The sequence below is a fragment of the Microtus ochrogaster genome, chromosome 5 (assembly GCF_000317375.1).
Source record: "Microtus ochrogaster isolate Prairie Vole_2 chromosome 5, MicOch1.0, whole genome shotgun sequence".
NCBI lineage: Eukaryota > Metazoa > Chordata > Mammalia > Rodentia > Cricetidae > Microtus > Microtus ochrogaster.
The window spans coordinates 91233005-91251236 of NC_022012.1; the positions used below are offsets into that span (position 1 = coordinate 91233005).

The 18232-nt window shown below is 55.2% G+C and overlaps 2 protein-coding genes across 3 annotated transcripts in view; one reads left to right on the top strand and one right to left on the bottom strand.

Moving 5' to 3' along the window:
- Dlec1 (DLEC1, cilia and flagella associated protein) overlaps positions 1-8498 on the top strand; it is a 40628-nt gene extending 32130 nt beyond the window's left edge. The window contains exons 26-37 of the mRNA XM_026779220.1: positions 1118-1236; positions 1601-1671; positions 4744-4946; positions 5024-5137; positions 5233-5358; positions 5477-5571; positions 5710-5794; positions 5926-6117; positions 6635-6796; positions 7574-7727; positions 7994-8117; positions 8206-8498. Of these exons, the coding sequence (XP_026635021.1) occupies positions 1118-1236; positions 1601-1671; positions 4744-4946; positions 5024-5137; positions 5233-5358; positions 5477-5571; positions 5710-5794; positions 5926-6117; positions 6635-6796; positions 7574-7727; positions 7994-8117; positions 8206-8329 (1569 nt within the window). The 3' untranslated portion in view covers positions 8330-8498. The remainder of the gene's footprint in view (positions 1-1117; positions 1237-1600; positions 1672-4743; positions 4947-5023; positions 5138-5232; positions 5359-5476; positions 5572-5709; positions 5795-5925; positions 6118-6634; positions 6797-7573; positions 7728-7993; positions 8118-8205) is intronic.
- A 17-nt stretch (positions 8499-8515) lies between these two features.
- On the bottom strand, positions 8516-17864 carry Acaa1 (acetyl-CoA acyltransferase 1). Of its 2 annotated transcripts, XM_005348080.2 has the most exons (12): positions 17645-17864; positions 17418-17511; positions 16494-16551; positions 14876-14955; positions 14043-14085; positions 12102-12200; positions 10939-11019; positions 9978-10168; positions 9649-9828; positions 9334-9389; positions 9104-9249; positions 8516-8806 (listed from the first exon to the last, which is right to left on the bottom strand). In XM_005348080.2, exons 1-12 carry the CDS (start codon positions 17813-17815, stop codon positions 8731-8733), a joined length of 1275 nt encoding a protein of 424 aa, XP_005348137.1. In that variant the 5' UTR covers positions 17816-17864; the 3' UTR covers positions 8516-8730. The 2 variants fall into 2 exon arrangements, with proteins under 2 accessions (XP_005348137.1, XP_026635023.1); XM_026779222.1 differs by lacking the exons at positions 14043-14085; positions 16494-16551; positions 17418-17511; positions 17645-17864 and having other exon boundaries at positions 8522-8806; positions 14876-14916.
- Between the last annotated feature and the right edge of the window lie 368 nt (positions 17865-18232).

Genomic DNA, 18232 nt, shown 5'->3' on the forward strand with positions numbered 1-18232 from the left:
TGCAGGCAGACTTGGTAAGGACGTGCATGCAGGCGTGGCAAGGACATGCATGTAGGCTTGGTAAGGACGTGAGTATAAGCACACAGCTCCTAGTCTCCTCTCCACCCAGCTGTGCCCTCAGCCTTTCCAAGTGCAGCTGCTGCCACATGCTGCTCGCTCACACTGCCACAGTTTCTGGGGCAAGGCTGACATGCTTCTAGCAGAGAGTCCTTTTGTGTAGCAGAGCCTTCTGCATCTCTGTGATGTACAGGGCTGGAGCCACCATGAGGAGGACAGGAAATGGTAGGCTGGAAAGAACAGTAATGAGTAAAGAGGAGACAGTAACAGCTTCCCAGCAGTCCAGCCTTACCCAGATCTCTGCATTTTGTCATTTACTAAGCCCCCTGTACATACATGCACACACACATACATGCATACATATTTACACACACATAGACACATACACATACACACATATACATACACACATGCACACACATACATATATATGCATACACACATGCACACACATACACACATGCACATATGCACATACATACATATACACACATACTTATATACACATGCACACATGCACACACATACGTACATACACATGCACACAATACATATATACATACACACACGTGCACACATACATGTATACACATATACACATAAGTACCACACACATGCACACATCACACATATACACAAGAACACACGTACATACGTATAACACATTACACATACACATGCACACACACGCACACACACAACACATACACCCACATAACACACACACATGACACTCACACAATCTTTAACAAACTAAAAGATATTTGAACAAATAAATTTGAGCAAAGGGGCCACAAGAGGCCTGAGGCGTTGCGGCTGCATCATCAGTAGAGGGTAGCAGGCTTATGAGGGAAGGAAGGGCAGACAGAAGCTAGGGCAAAACAGCTAAGGATCAGGGTGAAGCAGCCGGGGCTAGGGGTATCTGGGTTAGGAACTGGACAGTGGGTGAGGCTGGATTCAATGGGAACCAACTGGGAATCCTGGACTGGCTGGACACGTGGGAACTTTGCCTGGATGAAATGCAGTGGTCCTCACTGACAAAAAGCTGGTGTGCTTGCAGGTGGGGGACCTGCCAGTAACTGTCATCCCGGTGTATATGGCCGTGGTGGGCTGCCCCATCAGCTCCCTGAGGAATACATGCTACAGTGTGGCCCCATTCCAGAAGGAACCCATCATCAGGTGCCCAGCTTCAGCCCTGGTCTCTGGCTCTTGGCTACCCCTCTGACTGTCGGTCTGGGTTGTCTGCACTGGTTCCTGGTTCTCCATCTGGCTCAGGGCTACCTGAGCCACCCAAAGGAGGCTCTAGGGCAGGGCTGTCCTGGGGAAGGGACATTGGTGTGTCCCTGAGGGCTTTGGGGTGGGTGAGTGAACAGAGAGCGGTCTGAGGAAGTGGCAGACCCTGACGAGCCCAGGGTCTTGGTGTTACTGAGGCAGGGGCAGACAGCTGACACCTCTCTGGCCCTACGCCCACCTGGGCCTCCTGCCCCACAAGGCTGTGCAGTCTACATGAAGGGTGCTAGCTCAGGCTGCTCTCTCCCTCCAGATTTGGGACCCAGATCTCTGGAGGAGACAAAGTCACCAGAACCCTCCGTCTGTATAACTCGAGCCCCTGCGGTGAGTTGCTTGTGATGGTCAGGTATCTGGGAGGGAGAGCAACTGACAGCCGCAAACAGCACCCGGGAATCCGAGTGACCTGTGACCCTTGAGACAGACGGTCTAAAGTAGAGAGGTGACCGTGCCAGTCCAGGCTTACGAAAGAGGAACATCCATCCTTGAGAATGGGACTCATCCTTGCTTAACTTTGCATCACCAGGGTCACTGTGCCCAGGGACAGACACTTCTGGGGACCCTTTTTCTCAGTCCTTTAGTCCACAGTATCTGAGCTACATGACAGGTGCTATGTAAGGAAATGGGGATCCTGAGAGAACAGGAAAGGGGGTTTGTGCCCCAGGGGCTTCCAGTGTGACTGGGTTCTGGGTACCTTCGAGGAGTCTCTGAACTTCCTTGTGAGGGGCACTTGGGCTGCGTCTGAGTAAAGTCAGAGAGGTGAGGGTATCCATGGTGTTTAAGGGAGAATCGTGGACAACTCGGAAGTCAGACATTTAGCCCTCTCCAGGCACAGCCATGGGTAAGAAGCAGGACTCTGTGACCCTGCTCCTTGTGGGATCCCACTATCCTGAGAGGCGTATTGCAGTCACTCTCAGGAGTCCTGAGAGGCGTATTGCAGTCACTCTCAGGAGTCCTGAGAGGCGTGTTGCAGTCACTCTCAGGAGTCCCCTCACTTTGTAGGAGCATTGTTGGCCTGGGTCACATTGTCACACTAGCATCCCTGACTTCCTATCACTTTATTGTGACTTGTTTCTGTTTTTAAGTTTTAAAATTAATTAATTTATTTGTGTATTGTGAAGGGTCACACGTGACAGGAAGCATGTGGGGGGGCAGAGGGCAACATTTAGGAGTCTTTCCTCTCCTGTTACACGTGGTTTTGGTAAACGACGGGAGGCCAAGCTTTCGATGGTCCTGAGATGACCTTGTCTGTGGGATTTGTTGTTGTTGTTGTTGTTGGTTCTGCGGTTGTAGGAGTCAGCTGGATGTCACTCATGCTAGACCAGTGCTCTGCCCACGGCCATCTCCCCAGCATTCTCTCTCCATTTGTTTAGAGACAAGTTCTCACTAAGTTGACTAGGCTGCCCTTGAACTCACTCAGGAAAGACCTGGTCTTGGGGTCTTCCTGCCTCATCTTCCTAAGTGGCTGGGCTTACAGGCCTGTGTCACAAGCCCAGCTATTCGCTGAGCCTTCTCTTTGTCTTCCATTCTCTCCACGGTTTCCTTTTCTTCCTCATCACTCAAGATCTCTACATATTGTTCTGGTCCTCTGGATGCAGGAGGTGACAACAGGTAGAGACAGGAGATCCACCCAAGGCTGGATCCTGTGGCATTCCCTATCGCCAGGACCAGTGACAAGATCCAGAAAGTCCACGCTAATTCCTGTGGCATTCCCCATCGCCATGGCCAGCCGTACTAGATCCAGAAAATCCATGCTAACTGACACATGAGGAGGTGACTGAATCACTGGCCCTGGTGCCCTGCTGTGGAGAGGAACTGTAGCCCAGCTGAGGAGGTGGTGTGGCAGAGAGAAGCGTTTGCATGGTGGGAGAGGTCTGAACTAGCTTAAGTGCGGTTAGGAACAGCCAGGTAGGGTGCACGGACAGGCAGAGGACAGAGGGGCTCCGTGCTTGGCAGGTCACTGCTGGGTGGGAGCAGATTTGCAGGCAGGTACGAGTAGGGGCTGTACTTCTGGCAGACAAAGTGAAGCCACCGGTGGGCGTGGTGGCTCACATAGGAGGCATCAGAGGAGAGCAGGTGCATGGGAAAGAGGGCAGTGTAGCAGCCCAGGTCGGGGAGCAGTGGGGGTGCACTCTCTTCAGCTTGGAGGACTTACCCAGTGCTATTGAGGGATGATGCAGTTGCTTCATCCAGCGTTGGGCTTTGCCTTGTGGGTAGAAGGATGAGGTACCAAGGGAGGTAGAGTTGCTAGGAAGATGGCCACGAAGGTTAGCTTGATTTGGGGACTTGGGGAGGAAGCGAAAACAGACCAGGGTCGATGGATGGGTGTGGAATGGAGGGTGTGGGACTTGGAGGGTCAACCATCAGACAGAAATCAAAGGGACAAGAAACTGCAGGAAGTCAGGAGATCCTAGGCTCAGGGACTTGGATATGAAGACTGGTCTTGTGACCAACCGCGAGGACATCAGGTAACTGAGCCAGGTGCCAAGAAGCCTGCAGAGAACCGCTTATGTTCCTGTATGCGTCTGTCGCACACACGTGTTGATGTGTATGGGTGCACGTGTGTTCAGGTGTGCTCACATGAGTGTGTGCCCATGTGCGGAGAAGCCAGAAGACAGCCTTGGGTGCTTCCTTGGCTCTTCAGGTGCCACCCACCTTGCTGCTTGAAACAGGGTCTGTCACTGTCCCAGGACTCACCAGGATGCCCAGACTGACTCAGCATTCCCAGGGCTGCCTCTGTCTCCTCAGGGCTGGGGTTACAAGCGTGTGCTGCCACACCCAGCTTTTCAAGTGATCTGGTCCAGACTCAAGTCCTCGTGTGTCCACAGTGTGTCTAGATGGCGTTCAGCTGCTTTGATAAAATGCATGGGAAAAAAATCTACTTGGGAAGGAACGGGTTTATTTCACACAACAGCTCATAGTCCATTACCAAGCAAAGGCAGGGCAGAAACTCAAGGCAGGAAGCTAGAGGCAGAGACTGTGGAGGGGCACTGCTTACAGGCTTACTCCTCCTGGCTTATTCAACCTGTGTTCTTATACAACTCAGGACTACTTGTCCAGTGACGACCTTGCACATAGCTGACTGGGCCCTCCCACATCAATCATTAATCAAGAAAATGCCCCATAGACATGCCCATAGGCCAAACTGATGGGGGCTGTTTCTCAACTGGGGTCCCCTCTTCCCAGGCACCTCTAGTTTGGGACGTTGACAAAAACAAACCAGCGCACACAGCAAGCACTTGAGCAACTGAGTCCGCTACCCATTGTCAAGAACTACTTTCTAGAACTACGGCATTATAAAAATAGCAAGGACCCCCTCCACCATGAGAACGGCAGTCTAGGGAGGTGGAAGCCAGGGGAAGACCACCCACTCTCCTTTGTCCTCCTTGCTTCCCCCAGACATCCGCCTGGACTGGGAGACCTACATCCCAGAGGAAAAGGAGGACCAGCTGCTGGAGCTGCTTGTGTTTTATGGACCACTCTTTCCACTGCGGGACCAAGCCGGGAACGAGCTCGTGTGCCCTGAGACCTCTGAAGGCAGCTCACCTGTGTCCTCATGTCCCTCCAATGCGTCAGGGTCTAGCCATGCAGTCCCCTCATCGGTGAGCAGGGATAGGGGGCGTGTGAGACGTGGCCCAGGTCAGCTGAGCCCACATGAACCTCCGGGTCTCATCGGTAGCAGGGTAACTGCAGTGGCGGTGCCAAGGCCCAAGAGCAGATCATCTCAGTCATCCTGCAGGGGCACGAGGGGGTGCCCTCCGGCAACATGTACCATATCAGCCCCAAGCAGGTGGTGAGTAGGCTGGGGTGGGCACTCTCTGATGGAGCTGCCCCGGCAGGCCTGCTGGTGAACACGGGGCAGCGCTGAGGCTACCGTGTTCCTACCAGATCATCCCGGCGGGCGGCCACCGCACCCTCTACATCTCCTTCACACCCATGGTGCTCGGCCTTGACGTTCTGCACAAGGTGGAGTGTACCGGCTACGCTCTGGGCTTCATGAGTTTGGATAAGGAGGTGAGCCTTCCCACCCGGGGTGAGGGTGCCATGGCCAGCTCCTCTCCCCCTGGGAGTCACACTGCCTGCTCAGCCCCCCGGGGACCACCAGTGACCTCTGACGGATTGGGCTCTGCAGTCCGAGAGAGAGATTCCAGGCCGAATGCGCCGCCTTCAGGACTTCGCCGTGGGCCCCCTGAGACTGGAGTTGAATGGCTATGTGAGGCGGGCACAGTGAGTCCAGTGGATCTCCCTCCCTGCCCCCATCTCCTGGAGAGAGGAACCTCACTTCAGAGTCAAAGGACAGGGCCAGGGACGGGATGCTGCGGGACTCGGATCCTGGCTGCTTGAGCGGTGCCTGTCGCTCTGCAGGCTGGACACCGAGCTGGACAGCAGTGGCTACTTGGACTTCCGGTGCCAGGCCAGCGACCTCATCCCGAAAGATCCCTGCTGTGGGGTGAGTGTGATGTCACCCTGCACCAGCCAAAGGACTTGGACCTCCCATGTGCCTGGGTCCTTTACCCAGAGTCCCAGCCTGAGGACTGGGAAGGGATGCACCATGCCCACCCCCTCCTCCCGTGGCCCCAGGTGCTGAGTGACCGGCTTACCACCCGCCATCTGAAACTGATCAACACTACGGAAATCCTGCACTCCTTCCGGGTCCTGGTCTCAAGGCCCTTCTTCATTTCTCAAGGTGGGGCCAGTCACCAGCTGCAGTGTGAAGAGGAGATGGCCTCCTCGGGCCCGCAGCTGGCCCTCCGCCCACAGGAGAACATGCTGGTCAGTACAGGGGCTCACCATCTCTACCCCCACTCCACAGGCAACACACACCCATGTCCTGCTCACATCTGAGCACCAGGTACAAATGGACAGTCCTAGGTGCATGCCCCAGACATGTCCCTTTCGACACACCGAGTCCCTCTGCACAGGTTACACACAGATGAACCTACTGCACATAGCCACATACATCCCAGAAACTTGTCCAGACCCACCAGTGTGTGTCCCTATGGACCACCGCCGACGGCCAGGTGGAGGCCAGTGCACACTGGTGAGCGTCCCCGCTTCACACCACGCTCCCTCCCTTCTCGTGTGCCAGGTGCTGCACACACAACAGACATGTACAGGGCATGGAAACCACATGCTTCATGCGGGGGAAACTGCTGAGCCATGTGCTGGGCAGCAGGGCCACTCTGGGCTCCATAAGCCCCATAAACTGGGGGTCGGACAGGACCTGGCTGGACGGGCAGGCCACCTGCCTTCAGCAACCTGGGGTGACACTGTGTCCACACCCGCTCAGGTGGATGTGTCCTTCTCCCTCTCCCTGGAGCTGCTGTCCTACCAGAAGCTCCCAGCTGACCAGATGCTACCCGGAGTGGACATTCAGCAGAGCGAGGACGGAGAGAAACAGATGGTGTTCACAGGGAATCTGCTCCTGGGCTTCACCAACCAGACCTTCCAGGCACGTGCTGGGCGTCCTCCTGCCAATTCCACCCCCCGGGAAGGAATACGACACCCTGTCCCACGGGTGACGGGCTGGAGGGGAAAATCCAGGGTGCTCCCTGGAGGAGGTGGCTGGTGAAGCCTGGAAATGACACAGAACTAGGGTAGGGATGATTGGTGGGACAGTGAGCACCGAGGAAGCCGTGAGGGACACTGCCTGGCTCCCTAGAGCTTAGAGTGCCACTGAGCGGGTCACACACAGGTCAGTATGGAGCCGAGGGAGTCAAGCGGGGATGCAAGCAGAGAGCTAACGTGTAGACCTTGTGGGATGACAGAGAAACCAGGAGTAGAGGAGGGTAGTGGAGGCCTGCGGTCTGGAAACTGGCAGGAGCCGGGGGCCATAGTGAAGCTGACCACGCCAGTGCCTGAGTAGAGGAGGGTAGTGGAGGCCTGTGGTCTGGAAACTGGCAGGAGCCGGGGGCCATAGTGAAGCTGACCACGCCAGTGCCTGAGTGATTCGTGAACTTCTGCGGGCCTTGGCTCAGGGTCTGATGAACCCCATGGGAGGAGGGAAGGTGATGGAGGTCGGACGGCTGACTGACCATGGGAGGAAGGTTGGTAGAGAAGCCGAGGGTGTCCCCTGGCTCTGCCGGATTCCACCTGCCTGGCTTGGGTGGCAGTGCCAAACCCCTGGTTGCCCACGGTCCTCTACCCCAGCTCTGTTCAGAAGTGTCAGTACTCAGGGGGAGGTGGGTTTCCCTGTGTCCCTCACTGAGACACGGGCTTGGGCTCCCAGGAGGTGCCCCTGCGGGCTCTCGTGGCTGTGCCAGCACTGCAGCTGTCCACCAGCTGGGTAGACTTCGGGACCTGCTTCGTGAACCAGCCACACACCCGGGAGGTCTACCTCACGAACCTCAGCAACTGCCTGAGCTACTGGACAGTGATAATGGGTACGTTGTCACCCCCACATTCTGCTGCTCCTCGATGGGCCTGAGCAAGACCCCTAAGAAAGACAGTAGCGTCCTGTCCATGTAGATTGGCTTCCCAGGGCTGGTGGCACCGGACACTCATGGAGTCCACCAGTCCTCCAGTTTCTGGCTGCCCTGTCCTGGGTTGCTGGGAGGACCAGAGGTGACACCTGAGAGACTGGTCTGGTCTCGGGGCAACATCTGGAGCAGCCTGTGCCCATGTATGGCCTCTTTTCTTCTCGGTGTAGGACAGGAGGAACCAGCTAGGGAGGATAATGCCTTTGGGGTCTCCCCAGGCAGTGGCCTGCTGGAGGCCCGACCCACCAATGCACCCCCAGTTCCCATCCCCCTTGAGGTCTTCTTCAATCCTAGGTAAGAGCTGCTTCCTGCCTCTGGGACACCGCCCATGGGGCCTGGGCACTGGCCAGCACTGCCTAACCTCCCCCCCCCCATTCCCCAGGAGCAGCCTGCTGTACGAATCCACGCTGGTGGTAGAAGGGGTGCTGAGTGAGAAGCCTTGCACCCTGCGGTTGCGGGGCCGAGGCTCTTACGACGAGAGATATATGATACCCCACCAGTTCTGAGGCTCTGCCGTCTCCAGGGCTAACCAGCATAGGTCACCAGCTGGGGTGACTATGATCACCATCACTAGGAAGATGGGCCACAGATTCCGGCAAAGCAAGAGCTGGACTGGGAGTGAAATGACTGACACGGAATCAGATAAGACACATTTACTTTGCCCATCACAACCATCGTTCACGAGGCCACTGTCCCACAGAAATACATGCGGTCCTGCAGTCCAGTTGAGAGGACCAGACTGGATGACCCGATGCCCAATTGTCCCCATACTGCGACGATCACATTATCTAGATTAAAGTGCTGTGATACACCCTCCAGTGCTGAGTGTCCCCTGCAGATGGCTTCTGAAGAGTCCCCCTCTGGCCACCACTGTAGGACTCTCTGGGCAGTGCCCGCAGTCAGGGCTTCAGTACCCAGGGTATTCAAAGACAGCAGCGGCTCCCATCCCTGTCCCGATGCACATGGACACCACTCCATAAGCCCTGGGGAAAGAGCCTGTGTTGGCTGTGCAGCGCCTGCCCAAGCCGTGCCCTCAAGGGCTCATGGACAGATGAGCAGAGATCTGTGGGAACTGAGCCGTGGACAGACACAAGCCAGGCGGCAGACACTTTCCACAGGTTATGCTGCCTTTTAAGCAAGCCATCAGGAGGGCAGGTCTCACCCCTCCATCCCTCCATCAGAATACCTGTGCATGTGTGCACGTTCACCTCCCCAGGCACCAGCCATCAGACACCCCAGCTCCAACACCCCCCACACCACTCCACAAGGAGCAGCCTTACCGTTTCCCACGGCGCTTCAGTTCATTGAGAAGCGTGATGACCTGCCTTGCACCGGTGCAGCCCAGGGGGTGGCCCAGGGCTATTGCACCCCCCAGGGGGTTCACCTTCTCTGCAGGAATTCCCAGCTTCTCCACACAGTAGAGGGCCTGGAAGGAGCCAGAGTAATGGCTGGAGCCTCCATCTGCTCTGAACCACGGGCCCAATTGATCCCACCAGACACCCAGACTCACCTGACTGGCAAAGGCCTCATTGATCTCAAAGATGTCTATGTCATTCACAGTCAGCCCTGCAGGCAAGATACAGAGCAGAGCTGACAGTCATGGCGGGACTCTGGATTTCCTCTGGGCTCCACCCCAAGCACAGCTCTCGTGGTCCACTGTGTGCCAGGTGTGTGAGTCCCAATGGTAGGGTAGGGAGGCCTTGGCTGTGGGGCACTAGCCTGACCCACCTCCATTCCAGAGCACCCACAGGTCAAACCCAGGACACTCCAGTCCCAGATACAGGTAACGAGGGGTCCAGGTATAGGATGAGAAGGGGCTGCTCACCTGCTTTCTGCAAGGCTGCAGGGATGGCATAGGCAGGACCGATGCCCATGATGTCAGGAGGGACGCCGACCACTGCATAGGACCGCAGGACCCCAAGGATGGGAAGGCCCAGTTCTTCAGCCTTGGATCTCCGGGCCAGCAGGATGGCAGCTGCTCCATCACTCACCTGACTGGAGTTTCCTAGGGGAGGAAGGGTGAGATGAGGAGGCCTCAGACTGAGCTGAAGAGAGCCAGCCCTCCACCATCACCTTGCTAAGGGGTCTGGTCAGCTCCACGTCTCAGAGAAGAACTGGTCACCTCCATCAGTGCTATTCCCGGCCCACGCTCACCAGCTGTGGTAGAGCCTCCATCCTTGAAGGCCGGCTTCAGCTTGGCCAGGCCCTCCATGGTGGTGCTGGGACGGACGCCCTCATCCTGGGACACCGTGATGGTTTTCTTGTTGCCTTTGTCATCAAGGACTGTGGTTGTCACAGGCACGATCTCAGCTCGGAAACAGCCCCTGCTCTGGGCTCTTGCGGCCCTGCCAGCACCATGGACAGCGAATCTCAGGCCAGATTGTAGTCTTTTCTTGCCTTTGCTTGGCCTTTGCTAACTCAGCAATACACACAGCCCCTGGCTGTTCCAACCCAGGGACTGCTGTGCACCCCCACACTCCCCCATGGAGCTGTGAGAGACTGCTGAGGGTTCCTCAGGACACCACTTTCCTCCGAGAGGGAGAGGCATGCCCAGATTCCTAGATTCTTCATTGCATCCTAACAGAGAGCATGCCCAGATTCCTAGATTCTTCATTGCATCCTAGCAGAGAGCATGCCCAGATTCCTAGATTCTTCATTGCATCCCATCCCAATAGAGAGCAGGACACGCAGAGGCATCCTTCTGTCCAGCATTCTCTATGCATTGGCCACTCAGCCTGCTCAGTGCGCTCTTCCACAATAATGCTGGTGCTTCCCGCAGAGGTCACCACTCCAGGCCCAGATCTGCCTCTTATGCTAGGAAGACTAGCATACTCCAGGCTTAAGTATCACCAGTGACCACCATGTCGGTCAGAACAGGGTCCTATGCCTTATGTCCCAAAGAACAGAGTGGGGGAGGGGCTGAGGTCCTGCTTGGGAGAGGACACTCAGACCCCAGAGTGTATAGTTTAAAAGGACTGGGAAGACCTACCCAACAGTGAAACGTTTCCACCTCCCACCCAAAGGCATGAGGCTAGCCAACACTGTTGTGCCATCCTGACAGCCCCAGCTGAGACTACTCTCCACCCCATCAATAGCCCACCCCAGCCGCACTCACTTCTGCTGGGAGGCCAGAGCAAAGGCATCCTGCTTCTGCCGTGAAATGCCAAACCGCTCGGCCACATTCTCCGAGGTTATCCTAGACACAAACAGCAAAGCAGGAGGCTATGGGTCTGCTCGCCTGAGGGCCAGGGCCGTACTGAAGGCCTACACTTGCACCTCTGGGCATCCGGGTCAGAGGTAGGATATCTAGTCCCTGCCCCAGGGACAGAGGTAAGTTCTCAGAAGGTGGTACTCCTGTCTCATCTTAGTGAGGAGCACCCCTGCTGGTCAAATCCTCAGAGGCACATACCAAAGGAAACATTCTTTATAGGGGGCCAACAGCCTCTGTGTGAGGCCTGCAGAAGGCATGGCCTCCTACCCAGTGGCATCCCCAGGAGCAGACCAGAGGACATGCTGGGCGCACTAACTGTCCACACTTGGTCAACTTCTCCTATGTCTCCAAGCTGCCTCTGGAGAGAGGATCTGGACAAAGCCAGATCACTGCCCACTGCAAGCTTTTCTCTGTATGACTGGCCACACTTGGTCAACTTCTCCTATGTCTCCAAGCTGCCTCTGAAGAGAGGATCTGGACAAAGCCAGATCACTGCCCACTGCAAGCTTTTCTCTGTATGGCTGTGCAACCAGGGATCCCTGCCCCTGGATGTTGGCAAAGTCCAGAGATCACAGATATGACTGTAGCTGACAGAGGTGTAGAGAACAATTTCCCAGGCTACATCTCAGGGGCCTGAGTCCCCCCAAGTGCGTTCAGAACTTCAGCGCTCCCCACATCCTTCTCAACAGGGGTTTGGCGGGACATCTGGCACCATCCTCCTTGTGCCTGGGCACCTTGGGGTGGGGGAGGGGAAACACGGGATATGTTTGGATACTAAGGGGCTCAGAGAGGACTCAAGCCTTTAAAGAAAGGAAAGCCAAGGATTGTGTCAGTCCATACTCAGTCCCTGCTGATTAGGTACATGGTACTCAAAGGACGGAGGTGAAGGGTTCAAGGCCAGGCATTGCCAGCCACAGAGGGGAAAATCCCATGGTCTCTGGTTGAGGACAGAGTGGTGAATGGGCACACGCATGCACACATGCACACGCATGCACACATGCACACGCATGCACACACGTGCGTTCATACACACGGTCACACACACAGAGACACCTGTGGACACTCACCCCATAGGAATCAGGCAGTCTCTGGCCTTCTCATTCTCCAGCAGGCGTGAAGAAATGTTCCTAAAGTTCCCTCTCTCAGACATGGTCATGGACTCCACCCTGAGGAAGAGAAGTGAGCTCTCAGCCCTACCTAATAGGAAGCCCTATTAGGATGGCCAGCTGTGTGGCAAGTACTGGGCAATAAATAGCGAGAGATCCCTCCAGGCATGCAGCAGGTACCTGGCCAGCGAGCAGGGATTGCAATGGCCGAGCCATCTTTCCCTCCAGCCCCAGACAGCACTGTCCCAGACCCAGACCCAGACCCAGCTCTGGGGTCCTGCTGTATGGTACATTGCTGAGTTAAGTGAGCAGTGGTTCCCAGGGATGTCCTTCTGGTTGTCCCTCTAATGCGGGACATATCAAATCAGCCTGATTCAGCAGCCTTAGTGTCCCCGAGTCAGAGAGAGAGAGAGAAGCAAGACATGATGAACACTAAGTTTACATCAAAGAAAGCCCTGGTCTGCGTCGATTGGCAAGTAGGTGGGATGGCCGAGAAAAAGACGGGGTGGTCCGTGCAGAGGGACCAGACATTGCTGGGGAGGTGGCCATGAGGTCACATGATGACCAGCAGCCCTGGCTAAGTTCTCCCCGACTTTGGCATAACATGAACCTTTTCTGTTCTTTTTTGGGAGGACCGGGTGCTAGTTACAGGACCTCAAATGTGCACTACATTGCTGTGCTTATCTCTTGGCCTTAATTTTCTTCTTAGTCTCATTTTGAGACAGAATCTTGCTAGACAGTCTCAGTCCCAGATTTTAAGTAGCTCCAGTGGGCCCTGATCATGAATCCTGTTGCTTCAGCTGGGATTACAGCCCCGGCTGTTGTCTGAATCCTGTTTAGGCATGAGAACCTGTCTACAGTGTGACTGAATCACACAAGCCCCACAGCCAGCAGTAGCTGTGTCTCTACCTAATCATTCTACAGCGTCCACAGAGCTGAGGTGGGGTGAGGATGTGAAGGCCTGGCAAGGAGGAAACTGGTCATGGTCACCAGTGTGAACCCAACTCGACAGCTCAATCCTGGGCAAGCTGCACTCTCAGAAGCTAGGGGCTGGTCAGGTGATGTGGGCACCTCCCAGGCACAGCTGCTTTGTCTCCGGCACCATGGTCCTCCACCTGTCTGGGACTAGAATCCTGAGGACCTCGTGGAGCCCCAGCCTGTCCCCTCAGGCCACCACAGCTGCTGTCCTCGCTATGGAAACAGGAGATGACTGTGACCCTTGCCTACCATAGTCCCTGTTTGTGGACTTTAACACATGGGTCAGGAAAACCCAGCGCAGGCAGCCCGGACCTAGCAATGCTTCCTATCAAAGCTCTTCTACAGAACCTGGGGCAGCTCGCTCCAAAGCCTGCCAAGGCTAGCTTCTAGGCACGCCTAGGCTGTCTTCCAACAGCGGATGTTCCTTCCTGGATCCACCGTCAGGTGTAACTTCTGGAGCCCTTTTCCCCAGAGGCAGAAACAAAGGGGCAGTCTGCATGGAGGAGACAGTGAGCAGAGGTCTCACTATGTCCCTCAGAACAGAGTCTCAGATGGAATTTCTCCCTTGGTGTTAGAGTGGCAGACAAGGCAACAGGCTAGGAAGATGAATGTTTATATTATAAGCAAATGTCCCTGACTTGAGGGATCCTGCTCTGCCACCTCCCTCGGGAACATAGGACATCAGCCTATGTTTGGACAACAGGCAAAGTCCAAGTGCTGCAGATTTGCAAGGTGACAATCAGATTTGCAAGAAAGAATGAAAGAGACAACTACGCTCATAGCTTCAACAACAACTAGGCTGCAACTGCATGAGTCCAGCCCAGTGAGCTGCTGCGGTGGGCAGGGAGAATCATGGCTGAGGAGAGGAAGATTAGTTTAATTAATTGCATGGGTTAATCAGGTCCGGCAGGAAGACTATCTTACCCACAGGCCATGCCAATGTCATAAGACCCATTTCTGATGCCACCTGCAACGAAAGCCCTTCATAACCATCCTTGGCCAGAGTGGGCCTGCCCTGGAGCAGCACAGCCCATTCCCTCCCTGCTCTTGGGGTACAGTCACCAAAGCCTCACAGAAGACCCAGGAGCACCCAGAAAAGATTTGGGGTGTTGTACCAAGCAACTCAGCTTCCAAATTATGACACAGAGACTTTTATTAGTTTTGAATACTTGGCCTATCTTAGGCTCATTTCTGGTTAGCTCTTTTAATTTAAATTAACCTGTTTCTCTTTATCTACCCTTTGCCTTGGGGCTTCCTTCTTCTTTTCTTTCTTTCTTTCTTCCTTTTCTCTTTCTTTCTTTTTTTTGTATGTCTTACTTTCACTGCTTATTCCAGAGTCTGGCAGGCTGGCACTTGCCTGGCTTCTTGCCACAGGCATCTCTCTCTCCTTCCTGTTCTCCTTTTCTTTTCCTCTTCTTCTCTTGAGCCTACATTTCTCCTATTAATTCTCCCCACCTGCCAGCCCCACCTATCCCTCTTTCTCTCTCTCTGATTAGCTATTGGCCATTCAGCTTTTTATTAGGTCAATCAGGTACCCTAGGCAGGTGAAACACTTTACATAATTAACAAATGCAGCAGAAACAAAGGTAACACACCTTTGCACAGTTAAAGTAATATCCCACAGCATAAACAGACATCACACATATTCCACAACAGGGTGTGGCAATGGGTGTTCCTCCACTCCTCTCTGCCTAGGGTCCTGAGGGGAAAGACCAAGGACAGGGTCCACTCCTGTGCACCCAGCAATCACAACTCACCAGCGATATTGGCCACTGCTTGCAGCCCCGATGAACACTGTCTGTTGACGGTAGACGAAGGTACCGTCTCTGGAATGCCACTGAAATAGCAGGGAAAATGGCAGTCAGCCCTGGACGTGACAGTGACTCACAGGAAGCCCACTACACTTCTGGGCCCCGTGAGAGCCCCAGCAGTGTGTGCACAGATCAGAACAACGTGGGAGAAGCCTGCCCCCACGGGCTCCGCCCCCACGGGCGCAGCTCCATATTTGCAGAAGTGGGTGCTGAGCATGCCTGTCTGCACAGTTGCTGACTCCCCACAGCCCCCAGGCACACCTTCACCTGTCCTACAGTTCCCATCACAGACAATGTTGTGGGCCACAGGCCATCTCCTTCCTCCACCAGCCATTTTTTGGACCCCTCAGGATAAAGAAGTGGGTCTATGGCTGGGCTAGGGCACAACAGCTGCATGCCAACATCGGACTGCCATTCATCCCCATCCCTTGGCTTGCCTAGTAACCACAGAGTTGGTCCAGTGTGTCCAGTTTTCTCCTCTGTGGACTGTTTCCCCACTGGCATGTTCATTCTTCCACTCCTTGCTCTGGGGTGCCCCGGGTTCAATCATTCAGGCCATTGGAGCTGCCTTCCAACATAGCAAAGACCTAGGAGCATCCATCCCAGGCCCTTGACTGACACACCAAGAACCCCAGAGAACAAGCACATAGGAATTAGGATGGTTCTGGTGTGCAGGCACCAAGAGCACTGACTGAGTTTAGTGGACACACCAACAACACAGAGAGAATCAAACAGTAGGGCCTCATGCCAAAGCCACACCATAGGAAGGAACGAGGCCATGTGCTGAGCAAGAACTACACCATTTGAAGTCTGAGAGCTTGGGTATATTTGGGTAGGGTTTAGCCAGGGCAAGGAGAGCTGGCTTGGCCAGCACCCCATGGGGGCAGAATGGGCAGAGGGAAGAGAGAAGCAGGCAGACAGCCCATGGACCACTGAACCAGCTGATTGGAGTCAAGAGTCTCCGGCCATACTGGTGAGAGGCGTGGAGAGTTTGAACCCCAGGCCGAGTCTGACCCTAAGTTGCCAGTCACTCTGCCACTGGTCAGTGTTGCTATTATTTCCAGCCCACGCAGCAAGGACTGAGGGAAAGAGGCCCTCAGTCCCCAAGTGGCAGTGAATGAACCACTGGTTTGCAGTCTTGGGAGGACCAGGGCTCTTCCTGGGGTATAACCCCACCCCATGCTATACCACCCCCAGCCACTGATGATGGACCAAGCCTGGACTTCCAGATGCTCACCTGAGAGGGGACACATATACTGCCCGGTCCTGGTCATGTGATTCCACCCACTAAAGGGTCTCTGTTAAGTCAGCTTCGTTTAAAATTTAGGCCACTGCTCTGCCCCTGTCCCCAAGCCCTGGGTGCCTTGGCCGTCTGCCCAGTGACACAAGTCGGCCCAGTGACACACCCCCTTTAAGTAGGGAAAAGGTTACAGTCACAGGACAGAGTTCAATGTCCTCTGGTTGCCTCAATATCTTCTTCCAGCCCGATCTTCCACTTCACACTCCAGCACCAGGACCCCCAGCAGTCATGGTGGACAATTCGAGGCAGAATGGGAAGGATTACCTCAGGAACTGGGCAATGCGTGCTGTAACGGCTCCGGCCCCTGGCAAAAGCACATTGCCTGTGGACAGAAGAACCCTTACTCAGTGCCGGGGGCTGGGGAGGGTAAGGGTGGGGGGGGTGGTGTCCTGAAGCCTAAGGTAAAAAAAAGATGTCCCAGAAAGGAGACATTCCAGATCTCTCCAGGAATCTAAGGCCTCTGCAGAGAGGTTCATGTGAGCTGTGGTGGCTGAGCTTGAGGAACGAGGAGCCAGCTACCAACCGCCTGTCACCCACCAGCCCAGCGCTGGAGGGCCTCCTGCATGCGTGCCAAGGCATGCTCCTCCACATCAGCAAGCTGGGCAGGTGGCCTGTTCGCCTGGCAACAGGAGAGCGCCTCTAGGGTAAGAGGCACAGTGCAGAGCCTTGAGCTGAGGGAATTAGGGCTGTGGGGGAGGGAAGCGAGTCTGCAATGGCTAGCCTGTCCAAGTGTCCTCCCCCAAGCCCTGTGTCATCGTGGGAGGAGGATCAGGCTGGCATCCCCGAATAGAACCATGTCTTACACGATGTTGTTCTAATTCAGGGAAAAGCGGGGGTTAGGGCAAGGTCGGGTGAACCCTGTCTACACCTGTACCCGGGCTGACAGACAGAATGTCGGTGTAGGTGGAGAACCATGGCCTCCCACCTCCTGGAGTCTCCAGGAATATCTGGGCTTTAGGGCATCTATCTAAGGGCCTTCCTGCTTTTCCATGTCCACTCAGTGGGCAGATGTGCCTCGAGGGGGCGCCCAAGGTTCTAGGTTGAAGACTGGCTGTTAGGAGCAGTTTCATTCAGATCTCTCTGTGGTCCAGCCCTTGCCCTCAGTAAACTCAAGTCTGTGTTGTAGAGAGAAGGGCCCCGGGAGGGAGGGCGAGGAGGACCCGGCGCGGGCCTGGCAGGTGAGCTCACCCACGGAGATGTCTCCCAGCTGCTCAGGCCTAAGGTTCACGTCCTGGAGAACCGCGGTCAACACGGCCGACAGAAGCTCGTCCGGGGTGGTGTCCTGCAGTGCGAAGCGCAGAGGCAATGAGCCCAGCTCCCGCATCCCCACCCGGAGACTTTGCGGTCACCGTAGTCCAGCGGGCAAGATAGCACTGGCCGCCTTCTGCGACTCTCACCCGTCTGAGAGGTCTCACCTTAAAGCCGCCACGGCCCGAACGGCCGATGGGGGTGCGCCGTCCGTGCACCACCACCACGTCGGAGGCCGAGGCCTGCAGGAAGCCCGCGGAGCAGGGCGCGGCTTGCAGCGCGGAGCTCGACTCGGGCCTGCCGGCCAGGTGTCCCAACACTACCTGCAGTCGATGCATCGCGAAGGTGGGTCCCGAAGATTTGCCTGGGCTCTGGGTGCAGAACCAAGGGGATAAAAACCTTGCTTGCAGGAGGGCAGGGCCAGTTTGAGCTTTAAATTTTTCACAAGTCCTGCCTACCCCTTCTGCAACCAATCAGAAGAGGAGTCTTCCTGTGGTCACTCCACCACAACCTCCTGGCTTCTCAAAGCCAGGTCAAGGAACTCCAAAACCCCTCTTTTTGATAGTTCATCCACATACACCTGTGATGGTGCAAGAGAGTGCGGCGTAAGTTCAAGGCCAGTCTGGGCTACAAAATAAGAATTTGCTTCATATATATATATATATATATATATATTTTAAATTTTGCGCACATTTCTGAAGCCTCTCCCAGAAGTGTAACTGGAACTTTCCTGTCTTTCACAGCATTTTGCAGTC

Bases quoted from the DNA above. Each gene is read 5' to 3' on its own strand.
- Acaa1 (XM_005348080.2), bottom strand. From the start codon at position 17,815: ATGCATCGACTGCAGGTAGTGTTGGGACACCTGGCCGGCAGGCCCGAG. The intron at 11,020-12,101 runs GTGAGTGTCCAC...GTTTGTGTCTAG, and splicing joins GACTGCCTGATTCCTATGGG to GATAACCTCGGAGAATGTGG. The intron at 9,829-9,977 runs GTGAGCGTGGGC...TTCCTCCCCTAG, and splicing joins TGGAGGCTCTACCACAGCTG to GAAACTCCAGTCAGGTGAGT.